The 12,584-nt window shown below is 39.6% G+C and overlaps 1 protein-coding gene across 1 annotated transcript in view; it reads right to left on the reverse strand.

Annotated features, from left to right (window-relative positions):
* Positions 1 to 10,310: 10,310 nt before the first annotated feature.
* The window catches only part of IPO8 (importin 8), a 71,868-nt gene continuing 69,594 nt past the window's right edge, over positions 10,311 to 12,584 (reverse strand). Inside the window, exon 25 of the mRNA XM_070453870.1 lies at positions 10,311 to 12,295. Within this exon, the coding sequence (XP_070309971.1) occupies positions 12,198 to 12,295 (98 nt within the window). The 3' untranslated portion in view covers positions 10,311 to 12,197. The remainder of the gene's footprint in view (positions 12,296 to 12,584) is intronic.

Consider the following 12,584-nt stretch of genomic DNA (forward strand, 5'->3'; position numbering starts at 1 on the left):
GGCTGTCCAAAGTCACACCTAACACATAGACCCATTGAAAAACTCATTACTGGACACTCCATTGCACTCCAGAGAGAAGAAATCCAATTCCACGCACCAGAATGCTGACACAAGCTTCCCTAACCAGGAAACCTTGACAAACCAATCGTCCAACCCCACCCACTGGGTGAAACCTCCACAATAAAAAGGAACCACAGACCACAAGAATACAGAAAGCCCACTCCAGACACAGCAATCTAAACAAGATGAAAAGGCAGAGAAATACCCAACAGGTAAAGGAACATGAAAAAAGCCCACCAAGTCAAACAAAAGAGGAGGAAATAGGGAATCTACCTGAAAAAGAATTTAGAATAATGATAATAAAAATGATCCAAAATCTTGAAAACAAAATGGAGTTACAAATAAATAGCCTGGAGACAAAGATTGAGAAGATGCAAGAAATGTTTAACAAGGACCTAGAAGAAATTTTTAAAAAGTCAATTAAAAATTAATAATGAACTAAATGAGATCAAAAACACTCTGGAGGGAACCATGAGTAGAATAACAGAGACAGAAGATAGGATAAGTGAGTTAGAAGATAAAATGGTGGAAATAAATGAAGCAGAGAGGAAAAAAGAAAAAAGAATCAAAAGAAATGAGGACAACCTCAGGGACCTCTGGGACAATGTGAAACGCCCCAACATTCGAATCATAGGAGTCCCAGAAGAAGAAGACAAAAAGAAAGGCCATGAGAAGTTACTCGGGGAGATAATAGATGAAAACTTCCCTAAAATGGGGAAGGAAATAGCCACCCAAGTCCAAGAAACCCAGAGAGTCCCAAACAGGATAAACCCAAGGAGAAACACCCCGAGACACATATTAATCAAATTAACAAAGATCAAACACAAAGAACAAATATTAAAAGCAGCAAGGGAGAAACAACAAATAACACACAGAGGGATTCCCATAAGGATAACAGCTGATCTATCAATAGAAACCCTTCAGGCCAGAAGGGAATGGCAGGACATACTTAAAGTAATGAAAGAGAATAACCTACAACCTAGATTACTCTACCCAGCAAGGATCTCATTCAGATATGAAGGAGAACTCAAAAGCTTTACAGACAAGCAAAAGTTGAGAGAATTCAGCACCACCAAACCAGCTCTTCAACAAATACTAAAGGATCTTCTCTAGACAGGAAATACAGAAAGGTGGTATAAACGTGAACCCCTAACAACAAAGTAAATGGCAACGGGACCATACCTATCAATAATTACCTTAAATGTAAATGGGTTGAATGCCCCAACCAAAAGACAAAGGCTGGCTGAATGGATACAAAAGCAAGACCCCTATATATGCTGTCTACAAGAGACCCACCTCAAAACAAGGGACACATACAGACTAAAAGTGAAGGGCTGGAAAGAAAGTATTCCACGCAAACGGAGACCAAAAGAAAGCAGGAGTCGCAATACTCATATCAGATAAAATAGACTTTCAAATAAAGGCTGTGAAAAGAGACAAAGATGGACACTACATAATAATCAAAGGATCAATCCAAGAAGAAGATATAACAATTATAAATATATATGCACCCAACATAGGAGCACCACAATATGTAAGGCAAACGCTAACGAGTATGAAAGAGGAAATTAATAGTAACACAATAATAGTAGGAGACTTTAATACCCCACTCACAACTGTGGATAGATCAACTAAACAGAAAATGAACAAGGAAACACAAACTTTAACGGACACAATGGACCAGCTAGACCTAATTGACATCTATAGGACGTTTCACCCCAAAACAATCAACTTCACCTTTTTCTCAAGTGCACACGGAACCTTCTCCAGAATAGATCACATCCTGGGCCATAAATCTAGTCGTGGTAATTTCAAAAAAACTGAAATCATTCCAGTCATCTTTTCTGACCACAGTGCAGTAAGATTAGATCTCAATTACAGGAAAAAAATTATTAAAAATTCAAACATATGGAGGCTAAACAACACGCTTCTGAATAACCAACAAATCATAGAAGAAATCAAAAAAGAAATCAAAACATGCATAGAAATGAATGAAAATGAAAACACAACAACCCAAAACCTATGGGACACTGTAAAAGCAGTGCTAAGGGGAAGATTCATAGCATTACAGGCCTACCTCAAGAAACAAGAAAAAAGTCAAATAAATAACCTAACTCTACACCTAAAGCAACTAGAGGAGGAAGAAATGAAGAACCCCAGGGTTAGTAGAAGGAAAGAAATCTTAAAAATTAGGGCAGAAATAAATGCAAAAGAAACTAAAGAGACCATAGCAAAAATCAAAAAAGGTAAAAGCTGGTTTTTTGAAAAAATAAACAAAATTGACAAACCATTAGCAAGACTCATTAAGAAACAAAGGGAGAAGAACCAAATTAACAAAATGAGAAGAAAAAATGGAGAGATCACAACAGACAACACTGAAATACAAAGGATCATAAGAGACTACTACCAGCAGCTCTATGCCAATAAAATGGACAACTTGGAAGAAATGGACAAGTTCTTAGAGAAGTATAACTTTCCAAAACTGAACCAGGAAGAAATAGAAGATCTTAACAAACCCATCACAAGCAAGGAAATCGAAAGTGTAATCAGAAATCTTCCAGCAAACAAAAGCCCAGGACCAGATGGCTTCACAGCTGAATTCTACCAAAAATTTAGAGAAGAGCTAACATCTATCTTACTCAAACTCTTCCAGAAAATTGCAGAAGAAGGTAAACTTCCAAACTCATTCTATGAGGCCACCATCACCCTAAGTCCAAAACCAGACAAAGATGCCACAAAAAAAGAAAACTACAGGCCAATATCACTGATGAACATAGATGCAAAAATCCTTAACAAAATTCTAGCAAACAGAATCCAACAACATATTCAAAAAATCATACACCATGACCAAGTGGGCTTTATCCCAGGAATGCAAGGATTCTTTAATATCCGCAAATCAATCAATGTAATACACCACATTAACAAACTGAAAGATAAAAACCATATGATTATCTCAATAGATGCAGAAAAAGCCTTTGACAAAATTCAACATCCATTTATGATTAAAACTCTCCAGAAAGCAGGAATAGAAGGAACATACCTCAACATAATAAAAGCTATATATGACAAACCCACAGCAAGCATCACCCTCAATGGTGAAAAATTGAAAGCATTTCCCCTGAAATCGGGAAAAAGACAAGGGTGCCCACTCTCACCACTACTATTCAACATAGTTTTGGAAGTGTTGGCCACAGCAATCAGGGCAGAAAAAGAAGTAAAAGGAATCCAGATAGGAAAAGAAGAAGTGAAACTCTCTCTGTTTGCAGATGACATGATCCTCTACATAGAAAACCCTAAAGACTCTACCAGAAAATTACTAGAGCTAATCAACAAATACAGTAAAGTTGCAGGATATAAAATTAACACACAGAAATCTCTTGCATTCCTATACACTAACAATGAGAAAACAGAAAGAGAAATTAAGGAAACAATACCATTCACCATTGCAACAAAAAGAATAAAATACTTAGGAGTATATCTACCTAAAGAAACAAAAGACCTATACATAGAAAACTATAAAACACTGATGAAAGAAATCAAAGAGGACACAAACAGATGGAGAAATATACCGTGTTCATGGATTGGAAGAATCAATATTGTCAAAATGGCTATACTACCCAAAGCAATCTATAGATTCAGTGCAATCCCTATCAAGCTACCAATGGTATTTTTCACAGAACTAGAACAAATAATTTCACAATTTGTATGGAAATACAAAAAACCTCGAATAGCCAAAGTAACCTTGAGAAAGAAGAATGAAACTGGAGGAATCAACCTGCCTGACTTCAGACTCTACTACAAAGCCACAGTCATCAGGACAGTATGGTACTGGCACAAAGACAGAAATATAGATCAATGGAACAGAATAGAAAGCCTAGAGATAAATCCACGAACCTATGGTCACCTTATCTTCGACAAAGGAGGCAAGGATATACAATGGAAAAAAGACAACCTCTTTAACAAGTGGTGCTGGGAAAACTGGTCAACCACCTGTAAAAGAATGAAACTAGAACACTTTCTAACACCATACACAAAAATAAACTCAAAATGGATTAAAGATCTAAATGTGAGACCAGAAACTATCAAACTCCTAGAGGAGAACATAGGCAAAACACTCTCCGACATAAATCACAGCAGGATCCTCTATGACCCACATCCCAGAATTTTAGAAACAAAAGCAAAAATAAACAAATGGGACCTAATGAAACTTAAAAGCTTTTGCACAACAAAGGAAACTATAAGCCAGGTGAAAAGACAGCCCTCAGATTGGGAGAAAACAATAGCAAATGAAGCAACAGACAAAGGATTAATCTCAAAAATATACAAGCAACTCCTCCAGCTCAACTCCAGAAAAATAAATGACCCAATCAAAAAATGGGCCAAAGAACTCAACAGACATTTCTCCAAGGAAGACATACAGATGGCATAAAAAACACATGAAAAGATGCTCAGCATCACTCATTATCAGAGAAATGCAAATCAAAACCACAATGAGGTACCATTACACGCCAGTCAGGATGGCTGCTATCCAAAAGTCTACAAGCAATAAATGCTGGAGAGGGTGTGGAGAAAAGGGAACCCTCTTACACTGTTGGTGGGAATGCAAATTAGTACAGCCACTATGGAAAACAGTGTGGAGATTTCTTAAAAAGCTGGAAATAGAACTGCCATATGACCCAGCAATCCCACTTCTGGGCATACACACCAAGGAAACCAGATCTGAAAGAGACACGTGCACCCCAATGTTCATCGCAGCACTGTTTATAATAGCCAGGACATGGAAGCAACCTAGATGCCCATCAGCAGACGAATGGATGAGGAAGCTGTAGGTACATATACACCATGGAATATTACTCAGCCATTAAAAAGAATTCATTTGAATCAGTTCTAATGAGATGGATGAAACTGGAGCCCATTATACAGAGTGAAGTAAGCCAGAAAGATAAAGACCATTACAGTATACTAACACATATATATGGACTTTAGAAAGATGGTAACGATAACCCTATATGCAAAACAGAAAAAGAGACTCAGATGTATAGAACAGACTTGTGGACTCTGTGGGAGAAGGCGAGGGTGGGATGTTTCAAGAGAACAGCATCGAAACATGTATATTATCTATGGTGAAACAGATCACCAGCCCAGGTTGGGTGCATGAGACAAGTGCTCGGGCCTGGTGCACTGGGAAGACCCAGAGGGATCGGGTGGAGAGGGAGGTGGGAGGGGGGACCGGGATGGGGAATACATGTAAATCCATGGCTAATTCATTTCAATGTATGACAAAAACCACTGCAATGATGTAAAGTAATTAGCCTCCAACTAATAAAAATAAATGGAAAAAAAAATTTTTTTTTTTAAAGTGTGCCAAAAGTAGAGTCAATGACCATTAAACAGAATGTTGGCCCATAAGTGTTTTTTTCTAAAGGCAAGAAAATCGGTACCCAAGCATCAAGAATTCTAGAGTGTTTTACAGAGTATCAAGAAATTTGTGGGGGGTGGGGGGGGTAAGGGGGTGTGGGTAGGGTTTCCCTGGTGGCCTAGTGGTTGGGACTCCAGACTCACTGCCGTGACCTGGGTTCAATCCCTGGTCGGGGAACTGAGATTCTGCAAACCACCTGGCATGACCAAAAAAAGAAGAGAAAAAGAAAGAAATTTGTGTAGGCAAAAATAGCTTTTAGAATTCTGGGAACAAGAAAAGGCACCCTTTCTCTGCCTGGTATTAGTGATAGAGAATGAAGGTGGCCCCAGGCTGAAGGTGGATGGTTTGATGGCCTGTCACTTGCTTGTCCAGTGTGCAAGGGCAAAGCAGAAGCTGGCCATATGGTCCAGCTAACTCCCATATTCTTATTTGTTGACTTTTAGAAGTTATTCTAAATTTCTAACTACTTTGAGTTTTGCTTCTGTGAAATCTTATACACATGAATATGAATAAAACACTATACTTTTTCTGTTTTCTTTTCTTAGGTTAATTCTCAAGACCACAGTTACTGAACCTAAGAGAGCAGAGGAAAATCTTTTCTTCCTCAATACATTGTTAAGCCATAAATGTTGCTCCAGTAACATTTGCATACATACACATACACACACACACACACACACACACTATATATATATATTTATGTACATACAATCAAATGCTTCTAAAACAGCTTTGTTTTAAAAGTGTCACAGGTTAAAAACTGCCTTGAGTACCACACGTACAATCTTACAGAAGCATGAAGTGGGAAGCTAGATCCACCATTATGAAATGCACTTTATAGCATTCAATAACTGAAAGGCTACTTCAGTTATTAAGGTACATTGCTAATCACAGTTAGAACAACTGGACCATGTTGCTTTCATTCCATTACAAATTCTCATAGAGGGTCTGTCAAGCTTGATTGACAGCATAATCCATTACCCTAATTTAGTGGTTCTCCACAAGGCAGAATAAAATAACAATGTCACCAAATAACCATCAGCAAGTGACAGCTCAACAAAAGACCTAGGGAGGCAAATGCCTGTGTTATTATATTACAAGAGCAATTCTGTTCTAGTGTTTAAGCCCCACAGTCAATTCTAAACACAGATGTCTCTGAAAATCAGATTTCCAAGTTGAATATAAACAGGACACAGTAAAATAGAGCCCAAGGGCAGAGACGTGCATCCAAACTTGTGAATCTTTTGAAAGAGAGTAGCTCCACAACGATGCAAGATCACCATGCACGTTAACGTGATCTACTGACAAACCACCTGGACTGCATGAGTGTGTATAGCTGAACCCTCGGGGTCAGTGTGACTCAAGATAATGTCTGAATACAAAAAAAAAAAAATTAATTCAGTCATAGTTTCAAATGATACTTCATGACAATAAAAACTTAACCTATAAACTGCACCATGCCTTTTTATTTCTAGGTTTCACATGTTAACCAATAAAGCTGACTAAAAATTAAAATAAATGATAGTACTTGAGAGCAAATGCCTAACATCCATAAATAAGATGTAAACTGAATCTAACCTGCAGGTTTTGTCATATCTGTTTTTAGATACAGTTCAGTTTGAAAGTAGAAAATCTAGATTATTTTAGGAAAATTCAGTTATTATAACCAGTCTTCAAACTATTGTAGAATCTTGGGGTGGGGAGAAATCTGGGAAAACACCTAGTGCTGCCTCATATCAGATGTCAGCATTCTATTTCCTGGCAATCCAGGGTGTATTATTTATTCAAAGTAGAAAGTATAGGAGAGTTTCTGTAAACAGTGTATTAGTTATTTGCAGCAACATAACAAAATGTCACCAAACTTAACAGCTAAAATCAAGTCTTATTGTCTCAGTGTCTGAGAATCAGGAATCTAGGAGTGGCTTGGTTGGATGCTTATGATTTAGGGTCTCTTATGAGGTTATTACAGTCAAGCTGTCCGCCAGGCCTGTGATCGCTGAAGACTTGACAAGCGTGAAGGATCTACTTCCTAGTTCATGCCTGTGTCTTCTGGCAGGCTTCATTCAGCTCCTCACCATATGGTCCTCACCATAGGGCCATTCGTGACATGGCTCCCACCAGAGCACACGGAGAGAGGGAGAGAGAAAACACACCCAAGATGTAAGTCACAGATTTTTATAACCTAGTCCTGGAAGTGACACGCCATAACTTCTACATGCTATAGCTCTCACAGCTTAACTGTGGAACAATCTGAGGGGGAGCAGCCCAGGAGATAGCAAAGCTCATTGTGGGCCTTCGTGGAAGCTGGCTGCCACAGCAAGCAGACTCCATCTGGAGTCACACAGCTCTCTAGATCCAAAGTCTGGGCTGTACCATATTCATCAAAACTTGATTGGAAGGGAAGGATGAAGGCCTGTCAGATGAGAGTAAACAATCTGCTTATTTAACTTGTCACTGACTCAGAGAATCTCTGATGAAAGTGCCCAACCACAGCCCCACGAAGCAGCTGGCCAGAGGGTGTGGCCTGAAACTCCAGCTGTCAGGAGGGCTGACCTCACTGGGACGCCCAGGAAACAGGGTGCCAGCTGATGACGGTTTCCAAATACAGCTCCTCATTTATCAACTAGTGAAATGAAAACCAGTTTTCTTGTTCCCACCAAAGTAGAAAAGATAAACACTTCCTGCTGGTACCTACTGATGTCGAACACTGTTTTATGTAGAAAATTTCTCTAATCTTGGCACCACCTAGCTGAGGGTTGTCTTATATCAGCAGCTGCAGGAAGCTAAAAATTGAGAAATTGAGTTTGTAGTTTTGGTTATTGGGAATAACCAATATTGGGTTATCTGGCTTGGAAAACTGTGTGTAATAAATGTATAGAAATCTTTTCTTTTGAAAATATTTGTATACAATATTTATTAATAAAAAACTTCTCCCCAACTTCACCATATAAATATTGAGTGAACACTTAAACAGTATTAGGTTAAAGGGGATATCAAATTAGTAACCTTCTTTAAATATTTGTTTGAGAATTCACTGGTGGTCCAGTGGTTAGGACATGGTGCTTTCACTGATATGGCCTGGGTTCAATCTCTGGTCAAGGAACTAAGATCCAACAAGCTGAGAGGTATGACAAATAAATATTTGTTGCACTGCAGCCAAGCAAGGAAATAATTCAATTTTAGGTGGGATGTTTCAAGTCCCCCTGAATTCTCCAATCTAGCTATTAGTCTTCTTTGGGGGAACTTGGTACCAATGATGGACTTCGCCAGTGGCTCAACTGGTAAAGAACCCTCCTGCCAATGCAGGAGACTCAAGAGACATAGGTTAGAACCCCAGGTCAGGAAGATCCCTGGAGTAGGAAGTGGCAACCCACTCCAATATTCTCGCCCGCAAAATTCCATGGACAGAGAGCCTAGTGGGCTACAGTCCATGGGATCACAAAGAGTTGGACACAACTGAGCAACTAATCCCGCACACTCTCTAAGGTCACTCCTGCCTGAGTTGCTCTTAGCTCCAGGTATATTCCAGACCCTTTGTGAAGCCTCTGACTCTTAGCTTTTGAGAGGCATCCACATACTGGTTGAAGCTTTTTTTCAAACTGGACAATCTCCAAGGTGAACTTCCTCTCAGGTGCTCTGCAGGGAGCATGTGCATTCACTCACCTCCACCCTTGATGGAAGTCTTGCAGACCTTCTCACAACACAGCCCTCTTCTTTCTGCCAGCACTGCTGTCTGCCCCAGACTCTCCTGCCACTCAACCCACTGTTGCATACACAACCTCTCTCCTGGCTACAGAATCAGCCATGGTTGCACTGGTGTTTGTGTTTCTTCTTAAAAATACATCCCAACCCTTCATTCACTGACTTCGTGGTCTTAGTCACTAATGGACTGCCTGAGATGTTTCCAACCCACTTGTACACTGATCTCAGTGGACAGAGTGAAACAGGAGCAAAATGGATTTTTATTTAAGGCTTATCTGAACTGATTTTTTTTTTAAATAGATGAAATGTGTGCACGCACACACACACACAAACTGGCGGCCTCTGGAGAAGTTTCCTTTTATTTCCTCCATAAATGTATTGCAATTTTCAATCTTCATTGCTGAACAGAAAGTTGGACTGTAATTCACTATATTAAACAAATAACCTAATTTGTTTTCTTTCTTTGTAATTTTCACTGATTAACAATTTACTGGTTCAGTGCAGTCTTAACATAAATCAGAGGTAGGGAGGAGAAGCTTACTGTCATGCTAGGTAAATATTTGAGAATCAAAAGGCCAGCACTTACCATTCCACTCAGTTTCAACTGCTCCTAATTTGATCGCCGCCCATCAAAAAACTGGGGCTTCCCGGGTGGCACAGTGGTAAAGTATCCGCCTGCCAATGCAGGAGACACAAGAGACCTGGGTTTGATCCCTGGGTCAGAAAGATCCCCTAGAGGAGGAAATGGCAACTCACTCCAGTATTCTCCCCTGAAAAATCCCATGGACAGAGGAACCTGGGTGACAGTCCACAGTCCATGGGGTTGCAAAGAGTCTGACATGACTGAGCATGCACATACACATCAGAAAATGGCTCCACCACAGGCATCTTTTCCTTTTCTTCAGGGTCCTGATGTGGTTGAATGATCTTGCTTTTTCAGAGCATCTGCAGTTCTCATTTGGACACCTTGGTTTATAAGATGGGCTCTTGTCCCCAAATACTCCCCACTCTTTAGCTGTTTCTGATGAGCCCTGTTACCCTCCCCAACCTACACCCACCTTACTTCAGGTCCCCAGGAGTCAGGAGAACATCCTGATGGGTGTTTCAGAAAATATTTCACACAGAGGAGTTCAGGATCCTGGGAATCAGCCCGCATTTTATTTTACATTCATATGAGTTCCTGCATTTCCAAGGTTATCAGATCACATTCAGGTTAGCACTGCTGGTAACAAAACTGTACAACTACCCTGGCTTCAAAAACAAGATAGGATGATACACATTAACACTTCTTTCCCTTTAATACTGCAGGAGACAATACATCACAAAAATAAAATCACATGCCTTTTACAATCCAGTGTGAAGGCATATTATGTTAAAATTAAACCATTTGAGACATAAGGAGAATAAGAAGAGTTTCAAAGCTTAGATGTTAACAATGTCCCCCAATGCCATCTTTCTAACGCCCAGTTGGCACACTCAGTGTCAGTGCCTTGGGAAGAGGGGGGCAGAGGAAAGCAGGGGATTATTCAACTGAAACTCATGGCTTCTTGGGCTACTTCTGTAAAATCTACTTAAATAACCTAAAATTCTAAAGAGTTCATATTAACAAGGGATGGTAATCTAGAAAGCACCTGGAGGAAATTCCTCCAGTCACTGATGGAAAATATAAGCTGCAAACATTTCATAAAAAAGGACAACTGTATCATATCCAGAAATATATTAAGTTCTGAAAATCCACTTTCACTTTACAGAATGAAAACACTATGACCCATGTTCTGGCACTGAATCAGTTCAGAAAACAGCTGTAACCTCTATCTGTAATATTTCTCATGGGCTATCTTGCATCATTACAATGTAAGAGTGCAGCTGACCAATATCCCAATCCCTGAAAAATATAAGAAGCCAAACTGAGCTAAAATAAACACAGTTCAGATTAGATAGGGGAAAAGTCAGATGTGTGAGAAAGCAAGATGTTAGATTTACTTGGGTCTTTTTCCTAGATTAAAAATACTGTTACAAAATGTTTTGGACCCAGGTCCAACACAGCTGGAATGATAAGTTATTGACAATGCAAGCCCCCATCCAGAAAGACAGCATTCTTATGCAGCACCTTTCTCTTAGAAGTCCAATGTGCTTTAGCATAATTATCAATTAACTGCATAATTAAGTACATGATTCAAAAAATACTCGGATTTATTGTTAATTCCAGTGACTAAGGAGTCCCTGCCACTTGCTGCCAAGAAATTTTTGAGTCCTGAACTTACCAGGTTATGAATAAAATCGATACTCATATAGATTGATTCAAAAGAAATACTACCCCTTTCAGGGCTGAAAAATACGACAGAAGAGAGAATAAGACACTTCTTAGGAAAGCCACATCTTTAGGAAAAAACACATTATGAAAAACCAGAGCCAGTGCATATTGTACAACCCCTGAAGAAAGACCCCAGCAGCAGGGGGATCAAGGGGAGCAGTGATGATTTTGAAACCAGAGTGACTTGTAGCTAACTGTCTAACAGGAAATTCACATAGTAAAATACAGAATAAATCAACATATAGCCAAGGTTTACATTTATCTAGAAATATGTTTTATGCTTTAAAAAAAATTGCAACACACTCCAAAAAAATTTTTTTCAGATAATTCATGTACAACAGAAGGCACTGTTATTCGCATAAATCCATTGATTCTGCATGGCAAAACCTGAGACGTGCATTTCCATCCAGTCCTCTAAATCCACCTTGGTCATTCATCCTTTGGAGCATATGCTTTGTCCTTTTCAGTCCTATGGTTTTGTTTTTCTTTAATTTCATACATTACAGTAGCTGCTTAAAATACATATTTCAGGATGAGAAAGATCAAAGGGGACGCAGGGGCAGAGAAGGTGCTGCTGGATGCCAAACGGTAACTGGCACAGCCGGTGGCGCGAAGAGCAGCCCCTCCCCAGCTCTGCTGACCCTCTTCTTCCAGCTGACGCTCAACGTAACCATGACGTTTGGTCAGCTGATGTTCCTTCTTTCAGTTGTTGGTAGGCAAAGTCCCAAAATTAAATGCAGAGAGGACGCCTTTGTTTTCAAAGGTGAAGCCTCCCTGTTGTTCAATCTTCTTCTTTGCCTCTAGAATTCGAAAGAGAAAGCAGGGAAAAGAGCAGAGTATTTTAGGTGACAAAGTTGGAAATATCCTCAAAGGAGCCAGATTCTTCGTGAATCTGGCTGTGAATCTAGCACTGTGAAGGAATGTGAATCGTGGTATTAATTATTCTACCCAGTTGAACACTAGCCTTTAACAAACCCATGCCAGTAAGTACCATCGTCCAGGTATCTGGGGATGTGTAACCCACAGATATGGAACCCAGAGATATAGAAGGCCCACTGCACCACATCATTCTAACAAGGAACTTGAGCA

Source organism: Odocoileus virginianus, chromosome 23 (assembly GCF_023699985.2).
Source record: "Odocoileus virginianus isolate 20LAN1187 ecotype Illinois chromosome 23, Ovbor_1.2, whole genome shotgun sequence".
Taxonomy (NCBI): domain Eukaryota; kingdom Metazoa; phylum Chordata; class Mammalia; order Artiodactyla; family Cervidae; genus Odocoileus; species Odocoileus virginianus.